The sequence below is a fragment of the Phoca vitulina genome, unplaced genomic scaffold (assembly GCF_004348235.1).
Source record: "Phoca vitulina isolate PV1807 unplaced genomic scaffold, GSC_HSeal_1.0 scaffold40, whole genome shotgun sequence".
Classification (NCBI taxonomy): domain Eukaryota; kingdom Metazoa; phylum Chordata; class Mammalia; order Carnivora; family Phocidae; genus Phoca; species Phoca vitulina.
Window position 1 is genome coordinate 21,628,742 of NW_022589743.1, and position 25,320 is coordinate 21,654,061.

Genomic DNA, 25,320 nt, shown 5'->3' on the forward strand with positions numbered 1-25,320 from the left:
AACTGTCTAAAAAGATAAAAGGAAGCAACAAGGATGAGTTAGTCCGGAGACGGGAAGCAGGGGTGACTTGATACTTGAGTTTTACCTCTCAGAAAGGTGCTTAAAGAGAATTTGCTTATGGGATATTATATTTCAATGGTGGGCTTCCAGGGCAACAAAAGGGATTTAGGTTAGACCTCAGGAAATCCATCCCACTAAGTAGATTTGTGAGATACTAAAACATGTACATAAGCACTCTTATGGTACCCTTTCCTTGGAAATCTTTTTTTTTTTTTTAAGATTTTATTTATTTATTTGACAGAGAGAGACACAGCGAGAGAGGGAACACAAGCAGGGGGAGTGGGAGAGGGAGAAGCAGGCCTCCCGCGGAGCAGGGAGCCTGATGCATGGCTCGATCCCAGGACCCTGGGATCATGACCTGAGCCGAAGGCAGACGCCTAACGACTATGCCACCCAGGCGCCCCTCCTTGGAAATCTTTAACAGCGAGAAGCCTATCTATCTGGGGATAGGGGAGGCCAGGGCCTCCCCATAATCCTCTGCAAGACTTCTGGCTAGAGAGGAGATCTGGGATTTTTATTACCCTTGAGGTAGGGTCTGAAATGGGTTTCTGGACCCTGGCCTATGGCAGGGCAAATGTAAGCATCTGGGGGTGGGGTTGGGGGGTAGGGGAGGCACAAGGTGGACTGGATCCGTCAAGCATGGAGAAGCAGCAGAGACAAGGGGCAGGATTCTAACATGCAGGACCCAGTGGCATTTACATAACTTTGAATAATGAATAAGCCCAGCTCTGGGGTTCCTAGTCAGCATGCTCATCTGCATCTTTATTAAGCTTTATAAATGATTCAGCTCCCTACCCCTTCCCCCCAGTCCCTGCCCAGCCTGCCCCAAGCATCAGGGTAGTTGATTGCTCATTATTTTAGACTAGATTTGTTTCACCAACATTCAGTGAGGCATGGAGTGGGGGACACAGGAGGGAGGACTGAGTCCAAAAGGCAGGCGGAGTGGAGGGGTAGGAGAAGAACAAAAGCAGCCACCACGGGAAAGCAGGCAGATGGCTGCGAGCTAGGGACCTGGGCATAATTCTCTAAAAGGCTCCTGGGGCCGACATCTTCAGGAAGGAAAAGTTTCTTAGATTCCCCAAAATGCGCCGGTTCAGGTCCCACTCAACCCCGGTTTTCCTTACATCTGCTGCCAAGTCCCTGACAGGCCCCTCGCTCAGCTCCATTGCAGCGTTGAGCCACTTGAGCAGCCAAATGAGTACAGCCCCCAGGGAATTCTTCCTTTTTCCTGAGGCAGGAATTTTGCTATTTTCACGCAAAAAAGAAAAAAAAAAATCTGCTATGCTTGCAAGGTAAGAACAGGCACCAAACGTATTAAGGGAGAACAAGATAGGTACATGCACCCGTGGTGTGTGAATTTGTCGGGAAAAGGAAGGCTTGTGCCCACAGAGAGTTCGAGCCCCCATGAAGGAGAAGGCTGGAGAAGGTGGGCATCCCTCCACGCATCTGGGTGGGCGTGAGAGAGCCAGCTGCTCTGGGAGCTGCCCGGGCTACCGGCTAGAGGCAGGCAGAGCTATTAAAAGCCTAGGCAAGGAGGACTTGGCAGGAAACTAGGGGGAAAGGTAGAGCCTTTCTCAACCCCTGCTGCACATTAAAACTACCCAGAGAGCTTTAAAAAATATGATGCTTGGGACCCACCCAAGACCAATTAAACTGGAATCCCTGAATAAGAAGGCCCTTAGCACAGTATTTTTTAAAAAGCTCCTCAGTGTTGTTTGGATCCTAATTTGGACAAACTTTTAAAATTTAAAATTATTAATATGTGAAATAAAATCAGAGAAATCTGAACATTGACTGGATATTTGGTATTAAGAAGTTATTGAAAATTTATTTAGGTGTGATAAGAGTATTGTGATTACATTTTTTAAAGACTTTTTTTTTTTTTAAGATTTATTTATTTATTTGAGAGAGAGAGAGAGAGAAAGTGTGAGCCAGGGAAGGGGCAGAGGGAGAGAGGGAAAATCCTCACGCAGATTCCCTCCTGAGCGCAGAGCCTGACGTGGGGCTCGATCCTAGGACCCTGAGATCGTCACTGGAGCCAAAATCAAGAGTCAGCTGCTCAACCGACTTGAGCCACCCAGGAGCCCCTAGAGTCATTTTCTTTTCTTTGAGGGTTAGACACTAAAGCATTTCTTAACAAAGTGATATCATATCTGGGATCTACTTCAAAATAATCCAGTGAAGGGAATGGGAAAGTGGGTGGGGGGATAGACGAAGTAAGATTTGCTTAGTGTTGATAATTGTTGAAGTTGCTTGATAGACAAAGAAGTTCATTATATTATTCCTTTTACTTTTTGTATACAAAACATAATAAAGGGAGCTCCTTGAGCCTTTCTTTCTCTCTCTCTCTTTCTTTCTTCCTTCCTTCCTTTCTTTGAGAGAGAGAGAGAGAGAGAGAGAGAGAGAATGGGGGGGAGGGGCAGAGGGAGAGAGAATCTTAAGAAGGCTCCATGCCCAGTGCAGAGCCCAACATGGGGCTCCTTCTCTCCACCCTGAGATCATGATCTGGGCGGAAATCAAGAATCTGAGGCTTAACCGACTGAGCCACTCAGGCGCCCCATCCTTGAGTGTTTCTAATATGCACCAGGGTGAGAACCACACAGCCAGGCATTCAGCAGGAAGGGGGCCGCCACGACACCTCTGTGAGCACAATTGGCTTCAAGAACAGGTTTGTGGGATGCTAAATGATAGGTGAGGGTCCTGGCAACAGGCAGAGCTGCAGAAACCACTGGGGGGAAATGGTACCTGGCAGTTAGAGATGCAGTTGCGGGTGGGGGGCGTGTAAGGGCTCTCAGGCTTCTTCCCCAGCCAGCACAGCCTCTGGGGACTCAGAATCCCCATGCTCTGTGCCCCAAGGTGCGGGGGGTTGGGGTTGGGTTGCTGGACCAAGGGGAGCCGCCTGCCTGAGGCACCCAGAGCAAGAAGTCAGCTTCGCTCCAATCTCTCAATCCCCGCCCTCTCCTGACTGACTCCACAGGAGCTGGACCCCCATCTCAGACGGCACCCCCCCCTTCCCCAACCGCCGTCACCACTGCTTCCCAGCGCTGTCACTTCCCCGACGGGCTCATCTGCCTCTGCCAGGGAACATTAGCCCAGCTGACTTCATCAAGGAGGTGAGGGGAGGCAACACAAATCCACAGAAGTATGGGCACCCGGGCACCCACCCTCCGCGGCTGCTGGCAGAGCTGTCTGAGCTGCTGAGAGATTCGCAGTAGCTTGGCCTCATTTGCATATCACTCCTTTAATGAACAATTCAAATGAATCCGAAATTTTCAGTTCTCTACTATCCGCGACTGGTGGGATCTCCTCACATTTGTCCCTGACATGGACCGACCATTCCCACGTTCTCCACGTGCGCTTGCGAAATAACTTCCTGCGCAGCGCAGGTGAATGGGGCCCCCACCCCACCCCGCGCCCCTCCCACGCAGAACCCAGCCCCGCCCCCAGCCCAGGCCCCCACCCCCACCCCGCGGTGCCACCAGTTGGGCATCAGGCTCCGTTTGGGGTTCGATCTGTCTTCTCCGCTCCATTACCTTTCCCTGATGGCCTCTAGGGCCTGGGGAGGGGAGAGACTTGGAGGGGGTCTATTTAAGAGATTTTTGGAATCTGTGCCTGCGCATCACCCGCTGCCATGAGTTATTTCAGCGCCGATGTTTGTCTCGAGCTGATTATTCCAGCCCGAGAACAGGTGGAGCAGCCTGCGGTGGCTTATTCGTCAGCCAAGGCCATCTGTTCCCAACAAGCTGAGATTTGTAGCTGATTTCTACTGGGGAGCAAAGAGTGGGGGCGGGGCGGGAGAGGAGGCTCACCCCTAGCCCCAGGGGACTTAGTCCTCCTGGATCTTCTGCGATGCCGAGCCCCCAGGCGTCCCCTTCTAATACCTATACCTTCTCATTTTCTCAGAGAACTCACTCGTCGCTTGCCTCTCGGAAACAGCAAAAATAGTTTTTCCTTAAGGGGCTAAACCTTCTTAGATGGAGTGAGGTCTGAGAAGCACAGATCCATCCGCCAGGCACAAAGTCTGGCCACTGAACCTTGTCCATCAGCCGAGATCTTAAAAAAAAAAAAAAAAAGGTATACAACCATGACACAAATATCCTAAATGACCCTTTGACTCTTGGCTTCTCCTTACCCCACTGCACCAGTCCCTTCACCGACAAGAGTACAAGCGTCTCCTCTCGGAAACCTGTCACCTGCCGGGCTCCAGGCTGCACGGGAGGGCCCGTCTAGATGCTCCCCCCGCCTTCCTCTCCCCTAAATACCCTGTTCAGGTTCCACCCTCCAATCTGCTCCTCTTCCAGCTTCTACTCTCCGTGCCAAGAGGTACCTGCTGCTTTAAAAACGGCTTTCCCCGAGCAAGGGATCTAAGCGGTTTCTAAGCAGCTTTGCCACATTGGTTTCCACCCCCCTCCCTCGGCTGCTATTTCTATCTATGAAATGCCAGGAAAGAAGCTACTCTTTAAAATCACACTAATATGACAACTTGGGGTCTTCTTTGGTGTTTTGCACAGACATACATCTGTACTGACTTAAAAAAAAAAAAACGGTCTGAAAACCTTGTATTATAAGCAGATACTTCATCTATAACTCACATCCTCAAATAAACCTATTTCTAATTTTTTAAAAGATTTTACTTATTTATTTGAGAAAGAGAGAAAAGAGAGAGAGCACAAGCAGGGGGAATGGCAGGCAGAAGGAGAAGCAGACTCCCTGTTGAGCAGGGAGCTTGCTGTGGGACTCGATCCCAGGACGCTGGGATCATGACCTCAGCCGAAGGCAGACGCTTCACCGACTGAGCCACCCAGGCGCCCAGCCTATTTCTAATTTTTAAGGCGCCTTCTAGTGTTTATCTGTTTATCTGTGTTTTCACATGTACCTTCGTCATAGGCACACATTCCCTTAAGAACCCATTCATAGACCTGTAAGACTGCCTCACTTTCTAGTTGGTTCTCTAGGCTTATTTTGCCAGTTCCTGGGAGCAGAAGCTCCTTTTCTGCTATTCAGTCTTGCCCAGTTGGCTCAGTATGTGGTCTACTGGAAACAGCAGCCTCCACAGATGAGCTCTAGGGCTCTCAGAAGCAGGCCACGAGTTCTGTGCTTCTAGGGCAGAAACTTCCAGGGCAGTGCCACTCCCTGGGGTGACTCTTCCTTGCTCTCCCGAGGATAGTACTGTGGGGGCCGGAAGCAGCCCTCAAGCAAAGGTGCCAACCTGCAACTGCCACCTGCCCGTCCCCAGGACTAAATACGAGCCATGAGGCCTATTTTACTGCATACAATTTTGTATTTGCCTGATTACCAGTCATTGACCCATCTTTCAGAGACATAATGTTTCCAAGGCTATTGGCTGCATCTTCTCATACCAGAATGTGTATGTGTTTTGTTTTTTTTTTTAATTCCTTCTTTTTTGATTCTCCGCTTTCAAATTCCCTAGCGTCCTCTTTTCCCGAAATCCATTTGCTTCTTTTCCTAATCTAGTCAGATCATAGATGTGGCACAAAACATATAAAAATTTATTAAAATGTGGAAACTCTTTGACTCTTAAGCCACCTCAAATATAATTTGCCTGGATGGTGTTGAATCTTAATATCCTCTTTGAGGTTTTTTTGGTTTTGTTTTGTTTTTGTAAAACTGTCATTGCTGACTTTTGATATCTAAAGCAAATTCTATCTGCACATTTAAGTATTCCACTGGGAGATTTATGTCACTGACTTCAATTGCAAAGCACACATCCTTTTTGGAATCTCCCTCATGTATATGACCCATCACTGGGGTTTACGCTACAAAAGACTTAATTTCTCTGTGAAATTCCTTCTAAACAAATCTAGCATCCTTGTTAACTCCAGAATGACTATTGCTCTGGAAATCACTTCTCCCAGATCAAATCCCAGAAAACGGTCTGGATTTTTCCATTATACTGTAATGAAATTAGACTGAGGTGAATATAGCTTAATATATGCATTCCGGGCCATGTGGAGCTGTTACTCATATTGTTGGCACCATATGCATGAAGCACAAAATGTGATAATGTATGGAGGATGCTCTGAAAATTGTAAGGAGCAACAGAAATATAAGGTTGACATTTCCCCCCAAAATGCCAAGAAGTGTTTCCTTACTTATGCCAAGCTTTGGTGAATACCAGGCACACGGCGATTAGAGATGTCGACCGTGACAGTGATTCTTGGCACTCTCCCGTCTCCCTTTATCCCCTGACAAGGCCAGAAGAGCTGGGAGTCGCCTGGCCCTTTGCTGGAACCAAGCGGAGGACCCTGGTAGGACACACATCACCTCTATGAGCCTCAGGGAGAGGACACTGCATGGTTGTGATAAAGGTTAGAGGACATAGTAAATGCTCAGCATATGGGACCATAGTAAGTAGGTGCTCAGCAAAATGTGAACTATTGTTGATTTTGTCATCCTCCTCATCCCGGGGTCACTAATGATAGGCGGGAAAGGGCACCTCTCATTCCCAGCTCCTGCCAAGGACCTCCAAGAGCCCTCAAAAAGGCAGGAAAACAGTATTGTCGGGTTGCTGAGCGAGGAGACCGGTCCTCACACAAAGGGAATCCTTGAAGAGCAAGGCCGACCCCAGTCAACTGCTCAAGAACCTTTGGAGGGCAGTGGCTTCCCGGCCTCGCGGAGGTGCGGGTCATGCAAATGCGATATGAATATGCTAATACACGGGCTCTCCGCGAATGGGAGGGCGCCTGTCCGGACTGGCAGAGCCCGCGGGGAGAGCCGAGGGGACACGAAGAGGACGCGGAGGCGCAACCGGGCTGCTGGACGGAACCAACCCCAGACAGACAGACTCCCACCGGGAGAGGACGTCCCTCCCCCAGCGCCGGCCCCTCGCGGCCCCGGGCGCGCCGCCCACCGGTCCCTGGGGCTCCTTACCGAGGGTGATGAAGGGGTGGCGGAGGGAGGTGATGCGGACAGCAGGGAAGGGCTCCCTCCGAATTTAGGAGCCAGAAGGTTCTTGCCAGCACCACCACCTTGTTTTACAGTTGAGGAAACTGAGCCCAAGAGATCAAGCCCCTTCTCGAAGGTCTCAGTGCTCCGGGGCAGGAGCGCTTGGCAGAGCAGGTTTTATCTGCTTTTGTTCGGTTTTCACTACGGCCCGTGGCGAGCACTGTGTAGGGGCGAAAGCGGCAGCTCCGAACGCAGCACAACTTGGTGCATTACCAAGCAGGTCCCCGACTGCCCACCAGGCTGGGGGATTTAGAATCGAATACTTCCTGGGGAAAGATGAAAGGAGCTGGGGTGGCTGCCAGGGGCAGCAGCAGGCAAGGACAAATCAGCCTAAGCTGGTCTGGAATGTGTTGCTATGTAGAAGGTGAGCAAGAGTTCCAGCTTCCAGGAGAACCAGCTCAGAGGAAATGAAAGGGGAACAGGAGGATTATGGTTAGATTTAAGGCAGCGCTTTCTCCCAGGGATGACAATGGGGCCCTTTGTTCAGTGACCAAGGAGGGCTGCCGGCGGACTCAGCCCCCTCCCTCCCACGTGGAGGCCCTTGGAAACCCAGCTCCCTCTAGTCCCCCAGGGCCCAGCATGGAGGACAGGAATGAATGATTGACTTTGAAAAGTCCCCACCATTCAGGTAGGAGATCCTTTCCCCATGGGCCCCCTGGGCTCTTCGCTGAGGATGAGGACAGCAGACGGGCTGGCTCTGGGGCCCTGCGGGGAAAGCGGCAGTCATGGCATCTCTTGCAACATGCTCACTGCCAAATTGATTCAAATTGGCTTGGATATGAACATATGATTAAAGGAGCGGCGCGATTCATTTATCAGGAGAGATTAAAGAGCGGCATCTGCGCAGCCTAGCTGGGGGACAATTAAGGAGCAAATCGCTAAGTGTCTGTGCCACCAGGCATGGGGGCGGGGCATGGGGGGGACAACTAGGATAATCTGCCAAGAGGACACAGGACAAAAGGAGGTAGTTCAGGAGTCACTGTGGGCCGCTGTTGTCTCTGGGCATAGGCTGGGCACCGTGGGGAGCCTCACAGGGCTTTGGTCCTCACCTCTCATCCAGGAGTCAGAGCAGTCCTGAGGGTCTGAGATTAGAGAGGAGAATCTGTCGAGGCAGCTTTGCGCCTGGCACAGGGACAGATTTGCTGCCTGTTTTGCGAGCATCATTTCTATCTTAGGGACCAGAGCTGCCATGAGTGTACAGGTGAGGGCGGGAGCTTACGGAGCTCTGAAGGCACACCCAAAAGGTAGCTGGGCTTTGATGGACCCGCAGGCTCCTGGACTCCCCCGGGGAGTTGGTGCTGAGGGAATCGCGTCCTTCCCTGGAGCCTAGCATCCCGGCCAAGGGGCTTTGCTGCAACTTCAAATGTCGGTCTTGAGAGGCTATGTCTGGCTTCCTTAGACGGCCCATGGAGATCCCTACCACCACCCTTCTTTCCCTGCCTCAGGGCCTTTGCTTAAGCTCTTCTTTTTTTCCGGTACACCTGTGGAAGTGCTAGCCTTTCCTCAAGCCCCAGCTCAAAATACCAGCTCCTTTTAGAAGCCTTCCCGTCCTCCTCCACCTGAAACCGCCCCCCCAACCTCCCCCCATAATATGTGCAAAGCAACTTCCTCTCCTTCTGTTATGTCTCATGTAATTATTTCCACGTGGGTCTGCCCTGATCCACGAGCCCCTAGATGACAAACACTGTGATTTGCATCTCTCTACTCACCCGAAGCTTGCACATATTAGTAGGCGCAGTCCCTATTTTGTATGTCTACCTTCTCCACTAGAATCTCTGCTTTACGAAGGAAGGAGACTCATCGGTCCCCAGCACTTAGAACAGGGCCTAGGCCACAGCTGGCAGTTATGAAATATTTGACTGTCGAGTGAATGAATCAATGAATAACATAAGCTTTCTGACTTGAACAAAGCACTCTGCCCCAGACTATTGGATACTGATGATGGCCTTTCCAATTAAGCAGAGGCCTGTGTCACTGTGGGTCCACAGAGTTGGGATCTTGTCTGCAGATGGGAGGGACGTTGTCACACTAGTTCCTGGGAGAAACAGAAAATGCACCCACCTATCTGAAAGCACGAGTAAAAGATGAACACGAGGAGCCAGCAGTTAAAAAAAAAAAAAAGTAACTTTACTTTTACTACCTTCGCTATTCAACAGGGGGAGGGGGGGCAGTGGAGAGGGGAAGTCTCTTTCATTCAAGTTGGATCCATTTTACACTCCTCTCCCACTCATTCTGGGGGACTCTCCTCCCTCCTTCCCTTCCTTGACCCTTTCTGGGTGGCTGACATCACCAGAGCACTGGCATTAGGGCTGTCTGATACCCTTTCCTGCCTACCTGTACAAACCAGGGGAGCCTGATTGACGAGCTATAAAAGAAACTTTATGCGTGTAGGGATTATAACTGGTCACATTACAGAAGGTAGAGGAGGAGGAGGGGCCATTTGTTTCTTGCCCTTCTGCAAGAGCTGCCTCTTAGCTGTCAGTGAGCAGAGCAAGCGTGGACTGAGGCATGAAGGCAGAGACTGAGCAGGGCAAAGAAGCCAGAACTCCCAGCCTACTCATGTTGCCCTGTGGACAATGGGGCTGGGGGCCAGAGAGACTTCTGCCATGTTTTGATCAAAAAGTCATATTTGGAATGACTAAACCTAAAATTTTTTTCTAGTAAGAAGGACTTGCATCCCTCAAGAAAAAAAAAGAGAGAGAGATAGGATCTCTGTAATTGGTGAGATTTAATAATCAGAGGGACCTCAACATTTCTGAGTGGAGGTCAGGAGAGGATACAATGTGGATGGTTCTGCCTGATTACAATTCACAGGCTTTTAAAATAAAAGATGGGGTTTGTCTTCCTTGACCAATCTTCTCATCCTACTACCTTTGCCTGCCCCAAATGACCTTCCAAAGCTCTGAGTGGCACTGGTCTGGTGTGGGAGTAGGCCAGCGACCCTGGCGCTTTCCCCCATCCCCACCAGAATCCTGACTCTGCTCCCCAGGGACCACCCAGGACTTTACCTGAGCCTGAAGGAACAGGCAGGAAAATTGGCAGAGCCAGGAGGAAAAGGACATTTATTTCCATACATCAGGTAAACAGGGAAGAGAGAGCACAGCCCAATGAATACAACCAATTGCAGGGGGCGGGGGGGGGGGGGGGGGGGGGGGGGGGGGACAGCGGATGGGAGCGGCACCAGGCACTGCCCTCAGGCCCCCAAGTCTGGTGGCATTGGTGGGATGAGCTTTAGGGTGGGGGCTGGGACTGTCAGGCCACACGTTGTCATGTCTAGGGTAAGTGTGTGGGGGCAGGGCAACTGGAAGAAGAAAAATGACTCCGGCTCAGGACACGGGTGAGGGCTTGTGTCTAATACGCATCAGTACTGACCCAAACCCCCATCTTCAGTTTTTCTGATCACAAGCCCTCAACCCGCGGCCTTCCCTCTCCAGTTGGGCCTGTAGTCCAGGCAACTTGGACAGAGCAGCAGGGAGGCAGTGCTTGGGTAGGCCCCGAGCTGATGTAGGTGGAATGGGTTTAGTCTTAAGTAGGTCATTGCACTTAACACACTGATGAGACGGAGAGGGGTGGGGGCCGAAAGTGCCGGGTGGTACATACGCACCCCTGCGTAGGCTGGCTCGACCCATACCCAGAAGCACCTGAGAGCCCCTCCCCAGGCTGACTGAAGAATCTGGCCCCAGCTCCGCTCACCGGTCTCTCCAGCTGCGCAGAGAAAGGACTGCTCTCGAGTGAAGATGGAGATGAGATTCCCCTAGTCATTCCCGCAAACCCCAGCTGCCACCACAGCCCCCTCCCACTCTCAGGGATGCAGCTGTGATGGAGAGGTTGGGTATTTAAATTAAAAGTAAAAAGACAGCAGGCACTGAGAAGAGAAAGCCCTCGCCCCAAGCCAGGGTGGGGAGGAATGGCCGTTCCTGCCCCCCGACTCCTCCCCATGGACCCAGCAACCTAGAGTGTCCCAGCAGGCAATCTGCCCACCGTCCCTGAGCAGGGGGCTGAGATGGAGGTCAGCTTGCTGGCTCCATGCAGTGCCAAGCCACCTGCCACTGCCCACAGAGTGTGGCATTTTGGAGGCAGAAGGAGCAAAAAGTTCTCTTTTCAGAAACTCCCCCCACCACCTCTTCCACGTGGAGATGTCAGACACCCACAGCTTGGAAAGCCCCCCAGACCCAAGGGGGCCGGGTGTTTCCCATGCAGATCAGCAGTCAGGTGGCGGAGACCTGTGCCCCGCCATTTCCTGGGAGGGGCGCCGTGGCCGCGGTGGCCGGTGGGTGCAAGAGGTACAGACCACTCCCCTGGGCTATGCGTTGGTCTCTGTCGGTTTGGCCTCTGTGTCGCTGTCACTCAGATAGTTATGGGAGTATCGTGGCCTGGAGGTGCTGTCCAAAGGGTCGTGCTCATCATCTGACCGGTCAGGGGCAAGGGACTTCCAGTAGCTGGTAGGGCTGCGGGGAGAGAGGAGGAGCAAGGTCACGGCGGAACGATGCCCTTAACCTTCAGCACCAAAGCCTTTGGGGCTGGGGAGGCTCCCAAAGCCCCGTCATAGCATTTCCCAAAAGCCACAAATTGAGAAGTAAATTCAATTCCTCACTTCCCCAGAAGACATGCAGAGTAGTGAGGGAAAGGAGCGCATTGTCTTGATTCTGAAAACTTTTGAAACTCCCTGGAAAGCAATGTGGTAGAGCCGTGGGTCTCAATCTTGAGTATGCCTAAGAATTGGCTACAGACTCCTGCATCCTTCCCCTGAGAAATTTTGATTTGTTAGCCTTTGGGTGGAACCGAGGAATTCTGCATTTTCAGTTCTTCCCCAGAAGATTCTGATGCAGGTCGTCCCTGGACCACACTGACTTGGAGACTGGCAGTCTGGCGATTACCTGGCTACAACCTGCCAAAGTTACCTTATCCCTAAACGGATTCCTTCTAAGAGGGAGGGGCTTTCCCCACTGGACACTCCCAGACCTTAACCCTTTCTCCTCATTGTTTTCCTAAGGCCTGTGAGCATTTCTGCCCTTGACCATGGCATCATCTACTCACCACAAGGAAAGGAGGCTAAGGATGTAGGGACTGGCTAGATCTCTGCTTCAGGATGGCACAGTCGTCCCTTTCTTGGTACCATAACCCGACCCTGCAGAGTTTTCCTCAGGCCACTGGGAGCCTACAGCTTCCCCTCACTAGGATGTGAAGGAACATTATCCCCTGGATGGGGCAGGCTCCTGGCATTGAGCAAGGATGGAAACCTCCTGCTCCAGTCACCTTTTTTCTTTCTTTCCCAAAGCCTTAGAGCCGCCTGCCCCTGCCCCTCCCACCTCTGCTACCTCGCTGGTTCAAGTGCACCGTAATTTCAGCCCTCTGAACAAAATGCAGCCCAGAATGCCCCCCCACCAGTGCCCTGCACCCAGAGTTCCTGCCCAGCGTGCTCCCAGGGACACAGCTCTTCTTCCAGATCCCAGAGACTTTCCCCTGGGATAAACAGGAATTCGGTGATCCCTCTGCCCCCAACTCTGCTTTAAGAATCTCAGGGGGGACCTTGTTTACTGGCCTCTTTGAAGTTCTTCTATCCCCAAACCAAAAGAGGCGGCAACAGTATTCTGCAAGAAAGACCCACATTCTTAGCTTTTCCAACTGTATTGGGAAGAAAGGGTTTGGCCACGGAGTACTTCCTGTGTGGGAGACACGGTCCCCTGCACACCAAAGGCATCTTACTCTTCACGACAACCCTATGAAATGTCACCAGGAAGCTGGTTCGGAGAGACGAAGCCTCTTGCTCAAGGTCACACAGCCAGTATGTAAATTTGAACTTGGACTCTTAGACCTCAAAGCCTTTTGCTGACTCCACCCTGCTGCTAGATTGGGTGACCTGAAGAGAAAACACAACCAAACCTGAATGTTCCCTGCCTGCCTGGGTGAGAGCCCAGGGGGTGTGTAAAGAGGTCTCTCTCTCTCTGTGTCCCTGGGGAGAAGGAAGAGCCTGATAGAATACATGTTCAATTATGCAGAATGGTTCAGGAATGGGGCAGTCTGGTTAATAGTTATCATATTTCTCATGAATGAATTACCATTTTTAAAAGAATCAGAATAGCACAAAACACATTTAATACAAACTAGACTGAACATAAATGAGTCTTACTTTGATGGGCCAAAGGCACTTAAGGACTCTAGGGTGTCTCAGGGACAAAATTATAAAGCTCAATGATGACTGTGCAACATAGAAAAAAATGGGGTTATTTTAGCTTTTGGGTTGTTTGAATTCTAAATTAGTGGGAGCCTGGTTTTATTTTCAATTTTTGGACAGAATTTCTGGGCACCCAAGTGCTAAGGTCTCCTGTTGGGTAAAGGAAGGACTGACTTTGTGGAAAAACAGCAGGGTTATTTTGGGGGCAGACGGGGGGCAAGGCAGATGCCAGGACTGGGACCCAGATGCAGACGGGGCACCGCGGGGTAGGGTCGATCTGAGCTCTTTTCCATTCCCACGCCTCTCCTGAGTGGGGCTGTGGCCCCCACTCCCACATTCCTGTGCCCGCCAAGCAGACAGACGCCTGGATAAATGACAGCCAGGTTCCGACACTGCTCCATCCGGGTGCTGGCAAGGGGCGGAGGCAGCCGGAGAGGGGGGCCGACTCCATGCTCCTCTCCCCTGCTCCGCGGAGCGGCAAGATACCCGTGCTTCTAGCCGGGTGTGCTAAAGCCAGGCTCCTTTGTGGCTTCTGGTGCCACAGCTGTAGTCCACAGCAGGCAGCTAGCCCCCTCCCCAGGGCAAGACTCAGGGCTGGCAATTTGAACATTTTAACCAAATTGTGCAAAAAGCTTTCCTCCCCACAAGCCGGAGTCTCCTGTGAAACGCTGTCACAAACAATTTGGTGTATAAGCTAATTCCTGCTGGGTGAGCCCAGGGTGGCAGCCCCCTCTCCTTGCCTTTGCTATGGATGAGTTCGCCTTCTGAATTCTCACCGGTCCCTGTCGCCAGATGGGAAGCTAAGCCACCGCTCTGCCCCCCCGGACCCCCATGCTTGGCAGTTTAGCTCCCCAAAGCCCAGCCAGGTCCTCCCTCCCCTGGCCCTTCTCTAGCCGGCTTGCTATCGGCTGGCTAGCTTCGGCTCGGTGCCCACTCTCCCCGCCGTGAACCCAATCCTCCTCGGTGGTGGTGTGTAGGGTTTCAGGACTACTCTTGTTTTTCTGGTGGACAAGAGGAACAGTGCAGGAGGCTGGCGGAAGAAACAGGCTTTGTGGGTTTTTGTCCTTGCTGGTCGTAGGGTCAAGGGTGACGTTGGGCTGAGAGCATTGGGTCTGAAATGCAAGCTGCTGAGCAGCGTGGGATGGCCCAGCTAGGCCCATGCCTCTCTCCCTCTTCAGGAAGGGGTGCAGCGCTCCGAAGGGCCTGGCCTATCAACTGACTTCCTGTGCTGGGGGAGCAGGGCACTCAGCAGGGCTGCTGAGGGGAAGGCTGAGGCGGTAGACACAATGTTGTGACTCCTGTCTTTTTCTCACTGTGGGGCTGACAACAGCTCCCTAGTGCAACCAAGATGCTTCCTGCTCTTCCCAGAGCACCCTGCACCCATCTGCCACATGGGGGGAGTGACAGAGCAGTGCTGAGCCCAAGGGCTTGGTGTCAGAGCAGCTCAGGGTCCGAGGAGTCTGAGATGGCCATGAGCCTGGTCTGGGTTTAAATTCCACCTTCTCTGCCTGGGTGGCTCAGATGGTTAAGCGTCTGCCTTCAGCTGCCCCAGGATCCCGGGGTCCTGGGATCAAGCCCTGCATCAGGCTCCTGGCTCAGCAGGGAGTCTGCTTCTGCCTCTCCCTCTCCCTCTGTCTCTCCCCCTGCTCATGCTCCCTCTCTCTGTATCTTTGTGTCTCAAATGAATAAATACAACTTTTAAATTCCACCTTCTCCCCACCATCCCCCTAATCCCATCTCTTCACCCATCTCCAAATAGCTGCAGGTAACATTCACTCCTACCTGTCCATTTCTTAAAACGTAACTGGTCCCTTTGGAGAGAGCTCCGCCAAGTCAGTGTACCTGTTCAGGTGCTCCATGGCACGAGAGGCCCACAAGCATGCGACAGGTATGTGTTAGTTCATGCAGTGCCCGTGCCCCAGGGGGCTGCACTCTGGGGTCATATCTCCTGGGAAGCAGCAAGCTTGCCCTGGGAGGTACCACGCCGAAAACAGCTTCACATAACCAGGGTGATCCAAATGTCACCACCCACCAGGGAAACTGGCAACAATGGGATTCCAGTGAGTCAGTCTTTGCCTTTCTTCTGAGATGGGGGTGTGGGCATAAAGGACCTAACTACTAGATCTCCCTTCCCACAGAGAGAAGGCTGGCGGAGGCAGGAGAGCCAGGAGGGGGCTGTCAGTCAGCAGCTGCTAATTTCTATTCATTATAACATTTTAAGATGTGCTGAGACGAGGTGACGCCCATGTGTGGGCTTCAGGTGGGAGGGTGGGGGGAGGGAGTCAGGCATTTCGGGGTTTGATGTAGGGTGTGGTACTGTGGGGGCTGCGGCCCTGTGAGCCTTGCACCCCGAGGCTTGAAAGGTGGCTTTGCAGGGCAGGGGAGAGCTGAGCCAAAAGGCCTCATGATGGATGATGGTCACTAACGTACCAACTCATACCCAGGGCGGGGGGCTGGGGGTGCGGGCAGCAAGAGCCCTTTCCCGAGACCAACCTGTCGGGGCCATGGACAAATCTCCCATATCGGTGCTGCCAGGCACACACAGTAAACATGTCACCCCCGTGCTCTGCCTTGGGCCATTTGGAGGAGTGGTCAAGGGCAAGTTGAATAGACTGTCCATTCAGATCCCAGCAACATCACTTCCCAACTGTGTGACCTTGGCAAGTGACTTCACCTCCCTGAGCCTCAGCTTTCTCTCCTATAAAGTGAGGCTCATCAGGCCTGTTATGGAGTTAGTCTGAGGATTAGGTGAACACAGTGTGGCGAATATCTAGGGGAGCCCCCGGCTCACGGTAGGGACTTAATAAGTGTGACCGGCCATCCTCAGCAAGATCGGTTGCCGGGGCTCAGGGCTCAGAAGGACTGACCGGCCCCACTCTCCAGGGTAGCCAGAAAGCCCCCGGAGGCCAGGCGCCGGTCGTGGCGGGCGGGGTGGGAGCACGTTAGTTCACACCGAGCTGCACACTCCATGCTCCACTCCAGGCGCCACCTACTACTCTAGTCGCTCTCGGGCCGGTACAGGTACCGCATCATCAGGCTGTCCACCTCCTTCTTGCGCTTCTTCTCCTCCTTCCGAGACTGCCGAGACCGCCGGCCGGCCCGGCCCGCCTCCTCCGCTTCTGCAGCTGGGCCCTTCTTCACGCTCGAGCGGCTGTGGCCTGACACGGTGGAGCCGCTGGAGGTCGACGAGGACTCCGACTCGCTCTCCGTCCTCTTTCTTCTCGATTTGGATTTCTTCTTGCTCTTTCGCGAGCGCCCCTTCTTCCGCTGCTTGTGCTCCGAGGACTCCTCGGAGCTGCAGCTGGAGCTGGAGCTGGAGCTGCTCCGTCTCCTGCCCCGGCCCCTGCGGCTGCTGCGGGGCCGGGACACGTCGGCGGCCGAAGCTGAGCGGCGGATGCTGGCCGCCCGCGCCGGGAGCTCGAGCTGGGCGCTGCGGACACTTTGGATGCTCTTCCGGTCGTCCTCCTCCGAGTCGGGCTCCAGGCTGCTCCTCTGGAACGTTACGGGCTTGTAGCTCAAGACCTCATTGATGGCGGCCTCCAGGTCGGGGTCCAGGTAGGAGTGACGGCTGACCGGGCGGATGCTGGAGCCGAGAGGCTCGTCCCTGGCAGAGACTGAGCCGCGGGGCCGCGGTGGCACCGACAGACTGCGGGCCAGCGACGGGTGGCTGTACTGGGAGTGGGCCTCGCTCAAGGCCACACTGGCTCGGTCATCCCATGCATCCAGGCAGCTCTGGTCCAGGGACAGGCGGGAATCGGGGCTGTCCCGGCCCAGGCCCGAGGCCCGGCTCAGGGAAGGACTGAGGGTCCTGGAGAGGGTATCGAGCCGGGAGGCGCTGCGCCGTGAACTGGGGGAGCCCGAGAGCGAGAAGCTCATGGACGAGCGCGCCCCGTCCTCACCAGAGCCACGCCGCGTGGCCGAGGAGGCCCGGCTGGTGGGGGCAGAGACTGTGGGGGCCCAGTCGAAGTCTGAGCCCCACCGCTTCTCCAGCCCCTGGCCCGGGCGGCTCGGGGCCTCGGAGCCGGCGGAGCGGCATTCGTCCGGCTCCTCCCTGGGGCGCGTGTGGGTCTTCCGGGGGGGGCCTCTCGGGGGAGGCTGGCCGCTCGCTCAGGGTGGTGAAGAGCGAGTCCTCGTCCCCGGTGCCCCCGATGGAGTCCTTCAGGGTGAGCCGTTTCCGGTAGCTCAGGGAGCTCAGCGCCGAGGCCGGTCTCTCCTCCACCCCCTTGCCCTCTTTGCTGGAGCTGTTGAGGGCCGTTCTAGGGGAGGGAGGTGAGGCCGGAAAGAGAACCAGCAGTGGATTAGAGGCAGCACAGACAGAATGAGAGAGGGAGAGAGAGAGAGAGAGAGAGGAGCCTGCATGAAACCCAGGGAATAAAGACACAGGGGGAGGGAGGCAAAGGGAGCAACCAGCAGCACCCGGCAAAGTGGCAGTGAGAGCATCGGAGGAAATGAAGCAAAATAATTTGCGTCAGTGAAAATAGCTTCATGGAGAATGTCATGTAAATTAGACCATTGTTCTATTTCATCACTTTTCCCCCTCTAAAACGTTTAGTTCAATTTATTTCATTGTCAACTACCTGGAGCCTTGTGCCACGCCGTGGTGAACGGCAGTGGGGCGGGGAAGGCAGCATTATCTGCGGTAACAAAATGTTGTTTGGCTGAATAAATTAAACCAATTAGAGGGGGCCGCGCGGTGCTGGTGGTGAGTGAGGGGCTGGACTTGGGAAGGGGCCTCAGGGGAGTGGGAGGAGGGGGGTATTACTTGTCAACCCAGCCTACCCGCTAACTCTGGGAGGGGGGTGGGGAAGGGTGTGCCCGGGGGGGGGGGGGGATCAGGTTGGCTCTGAGTTGGGGAGAAACTGGGAGGCAGTGAGGGATGGGGACCGTGGAGCTGGATTCCAGGGGGAGCTGTCTGTGTGATCGGAAGACGGACTTGGCTGGACAAAGAGGGAATGAGTTCTTGCAAGGGATGGGTGTGAGCAGGAAGCATTGGTGGGGGGGCGGTGAGGGGACCTGGTGAAAAGATCAGAGGAAGGAGAGAATTGGCAGAGAAAGAGCAATGTGGCTATGATAGGCGAGTCAGGGGGACCAGTGCCTTTTCTGCTGCTCGTCCCGTTAAGATTTCAGAGGTCCAGAGCCGGCCCAAGCCAACCCTGTTCAGGGTTGTGGGGTCCAGAGACTCCTTATGCCCCATTCCAGTCTTGATTCCGGGCCCCAAACTTTCTGGTGGTTCAACCACCATTTGTTGAATGAGTAAGTGGGGATGAAGTCAAACCTGCAGCAAACCAAAGCCCCGAGCCTGGTAGGAAACCATTACCTGGGAAAAACAAGGGTGCCGCAGACCCTGACTAAGGCGACACTGAGCCTCCCGTGCTCATTCCTCATGCTGGGGGCATGCCTGGGCCCCGCATACACATGCCAGGCTAGAGACGCCGGTACTAGAGGCCTGGCCTCTCCGGGATCGAGGCACTGCTCCTTTATCCCTGGTGCATGGGGTGGCTTTTCCTCCCAGCTCAAGGCCACGTGCTCACCTGGAACTCTTCAAGCTGCCATCATCGGAAGCTGCCTTGGAAGGCCCCTTGTTTTTCGACAACCATGACTTGACCCCGTCGACCCGGTCCTCCAGCTCTGAGTCCACATCGGAATCCCCCTCGCTGTGGGATGAGGAGCAGAAAGGTAGGCAAGGCCGGGGAGGAAGAGCTCACCCGAGGCCCAGTAGGGAGTGCTGAAGGGGCAGCAGGTTTGCCTTGAGGTGGGGGGTGGGATGCGGGGTGGCATGCATATCAGTGAGTCAGGGAGCAGAACAAGGGAGGTTAGATGGGGCACCCCATTCACGAGGACCCTGCCCCACTCAGCAGGCCACACTTAATGATAGCCACCAAGAGGACCCTGAGGAGCATAGAGGCATCTCCCATTCTACTTTCGGTGACAGACTGCTATCGAGCCAAACAAACCCAATGAGGATGACAGGGAAACCATCCATTTAGGAGTTCCAGCTAAATGGCCGCTGGTTAAAAAGACCAGTCCCAGGCCATATGCTAATTCCTGAGGCCTACTCCGTTTCTTGTCTGCCCACTCCCAGAAATGTGGCCACAGCTGCGGCCATTTCGCAAGCCTTCGCTGCGAGAGCCAGACTGCGGGCCATGGGGGGTGGGGTGGGGTGGGGGGGAGAGAAGGGCATCGTTATGCCTTCAGTTAGCTTGAACTGGAGGCTCCTTGGCTGATGGCCGCGCTGAGTGCGACCGGCCAGATCCCAGACCACCCTGCGACTTCCCTGGCCCTTAAGAAACAGAAGGGTGAGGAGGGGGCATCTGCCATTTCCTGAGGTGCTGGCAACGGCTCTGGGATTCAAACTGTGTCCTGGAGATCCACTTGAGCCCCAGAAAGTCCCAGACAATGGCTCTGTCTCTCCCAGGCTCCTCTTCCCTCCCTCAGGCAGCCTCTAGCCCTTGCTCCTCAGTTGTGCGTCTGGCCAAGCTGGCCTGAGCCCTCTCTACCGGCAGAAAAGCCCCAAGGAGTCTGATTTGGAAGCTGGAGTCGTGGTGACTCCTTCACAAAGCAGCGGGGGCTTAGGGACAGCTTCTGAGTGAGAATGCTTCTAGAATTCTGCAAAATGTCTGCTCCCACGTTCCCCTGCTACGGAGATGCTAATTTTCCTTGATATAAATTTCCTTTCATCTGTGTCAACACGAGCAGCCCCATTCCTGAATTATGTTCTTGAATAAATAGCCATACAGGCGTGCGTGTGTGTGCATGCACGTGCACACACACACACACACACACACACAGGAAACCACCAGACTCCGTTCTGGGGACTGTGAGAGAGCATGACCCGTTGGGAGGGGAACAAAGAGGCATATTTTATGGGCTTCCATCAGATACAGAATTATAACAAGGACGAGGCTGGCTGATGCCCCGGGTAAACAGGAGTTTAGCAGAGAGCCCCGAAACCACTAATGCAAGCCCCGTGCCTGTCCGAGCCTGGCAGATTTACTGTGGTGCACGGGCCCCACGGAACGCCAATACCACCTGATTTATACACCCGTGCAAAAAACCTCCTTCTCTAGCTTCAGAGCCTCTAATTTATCACCCCCGTTCATAAGCATATTGATTGCCTTTAGAAAGGAGGTGCTGTATGCATCGCAAAATCTATGTCTACATGTTAAAAGTGTTTCTGTATAAATCTCCCTTAATACTGCACTGTTTACTGCTTTCATTAAGGTTATGGCAATAACAACTGTATCTCTAAGTAAATCGAAACATTATTTTTCTGCCCGCCTAGCACACTTACTCGCTCTCGCTCGATAACTTGGGAGCTGGGGCCCAGAGCTGCTGAGCACGGAGCCACACCACCTCTGCCATCAGCGGGACTGTGGTGAGGACTGCACGCCCCAGTGCGGCTGCGTGAGTGCACACAGGGGTGTGTGTGTGTGCGCGCGTGCATGTGCCCATGCCTGGCAGTGGTTTAGAAGATGATCTTAAATGCGCATTTTATCAGCCCTCGAAGCTCCTCCAGCCCAAGGATGGCAGGGCTGGAACACACAGGGGACGGAGCGTCGTGGACCCAGAATACGAATTTTCCTCCTTCCATTCAGAGCAGCGAATGGATGGAGACGCCAGCCTGCCCGCCCTCGCCTTCCCTTTAGTTTCAAGCATATAGGTGGTGTTTAGGTTCTTTTCCTTAAATAATCAGGCCCCTAAACAAACTCCAGGGGCACGCAGGCTCAGGGGGCAGTTGAAATTTTAAATGGTCGGAATTAAACCCCGAGTCAAATACAATTTATGTCCAGGCTCATGTGCTATTAGTTAACTGGGAGCCGAATCGCGGGGGAACAAACAAACAGAGACAGGACGGCGGGGGATATTAATTGTGTGTGACAACCGGGCTCCAGTGGCCCTCTATCACTGTTACACACTATTACATTTATCATTAGCTCTCCCGGAGTCCTGTGCGCTGCTGCCCGCCCATCCCGGCCAGGGGAGGAGGCTTGCCGGGCAGGAGAGAGTAGGGGGAGGAAATCCAATGCCATGCTAAAAAAACAACCTTCAAACAAACAGCCCCGACGAACTCCACTCCACGGAGGATCACTCTGATCCGCCTCCAGGCCTCTGCACGTGCCGTCCAGCTCCCACCCACAGAAGGAATGGAAGAGAGAGGGGGGATTTCCTGGGCTCCCCACCACCTGACAGAGGACAGCACCAGTGCAAGCGCCCGGGGCCTCCCTCTGCCCGAGGTGCCCGCAGGGAGCAAAGGAAACCCGTCGGGCTGGGTTCCCTTCGCCTGCCCCTGCGGAGCGGCTTGTGACGGGCTGGCTGGATGCCTTCTCCAGACAAGGAACTGCTAGATGCCCCGCACCTTGTACCCTCGTCTGCCACAGGAAGGTGGTGGACCTTTTCAAAACGAAAGCTGCCCGCTTCTCTCGGGCGGCGTAGGCTCCAAAGGAGCCCCAGGATGTGGACAAATCCAGCCCAGTCTTATTTTCCCCCAGGCAAACAGGCCGGGGAGGCAGCTCTGCCTGCTTTCTGAGGGAGGAGAGGGCTGGAGCTCAGGAAGGCAGACTGAGGCTGAGCCCCCTTTTCTGTGGGAGCCCCCATCCTGCCCACCCAGGGCGTGAGCACGCCTCACTGCCTGCCCTCCACCTCCGACGCAGGGCCCGGCCCCTCGCCTTGCCTCTCCTCGGGACAGAGCCAGCAGTGTTAGCGAGGGACTAGCTCAGAGGAGGTGAGAGAGGCTGTGTCCACGTGCGGCATGCAGCAGGGGCCCTGGGTGGGAGCCAGGGTTAGGGGCGGTTAGACACCACGGAAGAGGCAGAGAGCGCGTGCGCTCCAGTCCTCACGGTTTATTCTTTCTTTTCTGATACTTTGTCACCATGTCCTGCAAACTGGAAACAGAAAGAAAATGGTGGGCAAGAGGGCCAGAAGAAGGAAGACCGAAAAATCAGTGGGCAAACCAAGGTGGACCTCTCCGCTGAGGACCCCTTTTTCTTCAGCAAGAGATGGCTCTGCCTGGCTGAGACCAGCTGGGGGTGGGGTGGGGGCAGTGGCAGTGCTGTCTTCAGAGGGAGGTCTGGGTTGCCCTGGGGCACCGTTTTCCTGCCCCGAAGGAGCAGGCTCCCTGTGTGGGCCGGGACCTGCCTGCAGGATGGGGCAGCAGCGCTCGCTCGGGAAGGGGGCAGGTCTGGGGGGCCAGGGTTCTGTCCAAGGCAGCCCTGGGAGCTTCTCCAGGGCCCGACCCTCACCCCGCAGAGCTACCCGTCTACCTGCCCTGTGACTTCTTCCTCAGCCTCAGACTACAAATCTCTCTCTCTCTCTCTCCTGAACCATTCCCTGGGTAGGTTTTATGAGAGAAAATCTCTGGCATGGTAACAAGGCACCACAGGCCTTAAATCTCTGCTTTCCCCAGAGTGGGACAGGCGCCATCGGCAATGCAGCTAAACGGGGGAATAACTCATCGTGAGCAGGCAGAGCCGGAGAGCCAGGTTCCTGGGAGGCCTCGGGGAGGGAGGACAGGGAGGAAGAGGGAGGGCGTCTCAGCCGGGGGGCACCTGTCCTGCCCTCGATCAATACAGGACAGGGTCCGTGCTGGGGGCTGGCAATGAGGGAAAGGTGGGCTGGTGGCTTGGTGGCAGGGAGACAGAGGTCACGGCTGTTCTGCCTCATGGCCTGCTCCAGAGGTGGTCAGAGGGCCTTGGTGCGGGCCGCCGCTGCCACAGAGGCCCCCTCACCTGGTGATGAGGTCCTCATTCTCGTCGCTCTCCATCTCGTCCTCGATGGCGGCCTGCAGGTCCCCAATGCGCTTGAATGCCAGTTTGAGATCGGCCTGCAGGCTCTGGTTAGCAGCCTCTAGGCTCTCCAGATCCATCTCCTAGGCAGAAGAGTAGGCAGTCCAGTTCAGCGGAGGGCTAGTCTCTCATCCAGGTGCTCCAGAAAAAGCCGGCTTCAAGTGTCTCCCAGCCAGGCAGGAACTCCGTGGAGGCTGCTGCAAGCCTGGGCTCGCTGGATGGACACTCGGGTCCCACCCTTGGCCCTGGGCCTGCCTTCGGGACTTCGTGGACCATCTCCTTTGCCACGTTCCTCTTCCTTCCCATGATCTAAACTCTGGTTTCTTTGTGGTCCGTCCCCCACCCGCCCAGCGGGGAGGTGTGTGCATAACAACCACTCAGCTCCGGAGTGGGGGTGGGGAGCCCCCCGCGGGTTGGGCTGCATTACCAGTTCGTGCTTCTTGCGGCTCGCCTCGGCCTCCTTCCTGGCGAGCTCGCCCATCTCCTCCTTGGTGTCCCGGAGCTGCCGCTGCAGTCTCTTGTTCTGTTCCTTCTCCCGGTTCTCAGCTGCGGTGCGCTGATCGCGCTCCTCGGTCAGCTTCTCCATGTTCTCCTTGAGCCGGCTGGCCAGGCTCTGGACAGGGAGGTGGGGAAGAGAGGCCCATCAGCTAGGCCGGGACAGGGAGGAGGCTCTGACTCTGAGCTCCGGAGTCAGGAGGCCTGGGGTCCAGCTCTGGCATCACCGCTCACTAGTGGCTGGGCAAGAACGAAAGCCCTCTGAAGAGGCTTCCTTTGCCTTTCTATAAAATGGGAGAACAACACCTACTCCCTCAGGGTCTTTTTTTTTTTTTAAGGTTTTATTTATTCATTTGAGAAAGAGAAAGAATGAGCAGTGGAGGGAGAGGTAGAGGGCAACAGAGAGCGAGAGCGAGAGAGAGAGAGAGAGAGAGAGAGGGAAGCAGACTCCTCGCTGAGCAGGGAGCCCGACGTGGGGCTCGATCCCAGGACCCCAGATCATGACCTGAGCCGAAGGCAGATGCCCAACTGACTGAGCCACCAGGTGCCCCATCCCTCGGGGTCTTTTAAAGATTGAATAAGGTTGGGTGCGTGAAGGCAACTGGCATGCTGAAAGGTGCCATCATCATCCTCCTCCTCATCATCATCACTACCAAGGTCGGAGGAGTGCTCTGGCTACAGCCTGGGCCTTCCCATACTGACATAGTCAGCCCCGCTTCCCTCAGACACCCTGAACCCAGCAGCTCTGGAAGCTAGATCCTGCGCTCGAGGTAAATGGTTCGTTGAGAGTTCCTGGATTAGGAGACTAAAGAGTCATCACAGTCTAAGCACACAGCCATCCCTCTAAGCCTGATGCATCTCTCTTCCTCCAGAAACTTGGAACACATTTTTCCCTACCAGGCCATAGGCAAGAAATGACCTGGAGATTGGGACAGGGTGTGAGGGAAGGACCTGCTTCCGGTTCGACCACCGATGGGCCCTGGGGTCTCCACCTCTGGGCCCCCCAGTCTCTAAAATAATGGCACTAGACTACGTGATCTCTAAGGGCTGTTTGTGTTTAACATTTTGTGTGTCTAAAGGACAATCCTGCCTTTCTGGGCAGAAGGGATACAGACACAGGGCTGAGGAAAGGGTCTGAGGCCCAGAAGAAAAGGAGACAAGTGCACAGATCTGTCCCAGAGCCACCAGATCAATGGATTCTTCAGCCCCTCGATAGCTCTGTCACCACAGGCAACCTCCTTAACCCTTCCTGCATGCAAAATCGGGATCAAAATATTACCGACTGTCCTGGGGTCGTGGTGGGTGGAACAGGAGCATCACTAAGTCTCCCCTAACTCTCCCTGGCTCTCCTGAGGACCGGGACCTTGTCTTGGGAGGTTCCGCCATATTCTCTTCCTACGTCAAGGGGACTACTGTCCTCTCAATGCTCGCTGTCAGCCCCCTAGTCACCTGTTCCCATCCCTACCCTGGGGGATGCTCTGTAGCCTCAGGGGCTGCTGGGGCGGCGGCAGGGATGCTCCTCAGCACACACACCTGTGAACACAGTTCTCACGGAGAACTGTCGGTGCTCAGACAAGTGTACAAGCTCGAGCGGGAGGAGAACTTAAAAATAGGGCGAGAGGAGTGTTCACCCAGAGACAATTCTGCCTGCCTCTTTCTTCCTACCTGCTCTACCGGAGAGGGAGGGGCTGGGCATGCTGGCGTCGGGAGCCTGGAACCGAGAGGGCTGCATTTGGAGCATGGAGATTACGGGTGGAAGGAAGAACAAGACAGAGCAGAAGAGGGGCGAGCAGGAACAGGAGAAGGGTCGAAGGCAAGAGTGCCGAGCAGAGGGAGAGGAGG

At 54.6% G+C, this 25,320-nt stretch overlaps 2 protein-coding genes and 1 long non-coding RNA gene across 21 annotated transcripts in view; all 3 read right to left on the reverse strand.

Moving 5' to 3' along the window:
• Nucleotides 1-3,545: 3,545 nt before the first annotated feature.
• Nucleotides 3,546-7,471, reverse strand: LOC116647537. The gene is made up of 3 exons (XR_004302351.1): nucleotides 6,952-7,471; nucleotides 6,174-6,326; nucleotides 3,546-4,113 (listed from the first exon to the last, which is right to left on the reverse strand). It is a non-coding gene; the product is annotated as an uncharacterized LOC116647537 (long non-coding RNA).
• Nucleotides 7,472-10,071: 2,600 nt separating this feature from the next.
• MYO18A (myosin XVIIIA) overlaps nucleotides 10,072-25,320 on the reverse strand; it is a 95,581-nt gene continuing 80,332 nt past the window's right edge. For 16 of the 19 annotated variants that reach the window (XM_032428429.1, XM_032428436.1, XM_032428434.1 and 13 more), the window contains 5 exons: nucleotides 23,411-23,596; nucleotides 22,927-23,066; nucleotides 22,039-22,083; nucleotides 18,733-18,855; nucleotides 10,072-11,474 (listed from right to left, as the gene is read on the reverse strand). In XM_032428429.1, the coding sequence (XP_032284320.1) occupies nucleotides 11,330-11,474; nucleotides 18,733-18,855; nucleotides 22,039-22,083; nucleotides 22,927-23,066; nucleotides 23,411-23,596 (639 nt within the window). In that variant the 3' untranslated portion in view covers nucleotides 10,072-11,329. The remainder of the gene's footprint in view (nucleotides 11,475-18,732; nucleotides 18,856-22,038; nucleotides 22,084-22,926; nucleotides 23,067-23,410; nucleotides 23,597-25,320) is intronic. The other 3 variants (XM_032428439.1, XM_032428438.1, XM_032428435.1) reach the window with 1 other exon arrangement.
• Nucleotides 10,417-11,222, reverse strand: TIAF1 (TGFB1-induced anti-apoptotic factor 1). The gene is made up of 2 exons (XM_032429256.1): nucleotides 11,199-11,222; nucleotides 10,417-10,780 (listed from the first exon to the last, which is right to left on the reverse strand). Exons 1-2 carry the CDS (start codon nucleotides 11,220-11,222, stop codon nucleotides 10,436-10,438), a joined length of 369 nt encoding a protein of 122 aa, XP_032285147.1. The 3' UTR covers nucleotides 10,417-10,435.

Bases quoted from the DNA above. Each gene is read 5' to 3' on its own strand.
- TIAF1 (XM_032429256.1), bottom strand. From the start codon at position 11,222: ATGGGAAACACCCGGCCCCCTTGG. The intron at 10,781-11,198 runs GTCTGGGGGGCT...GGGAATGACTAG, and splicing joins GAAACACCCGGCCCCCTTGG to GGGAATCTCATCTCCATCTT.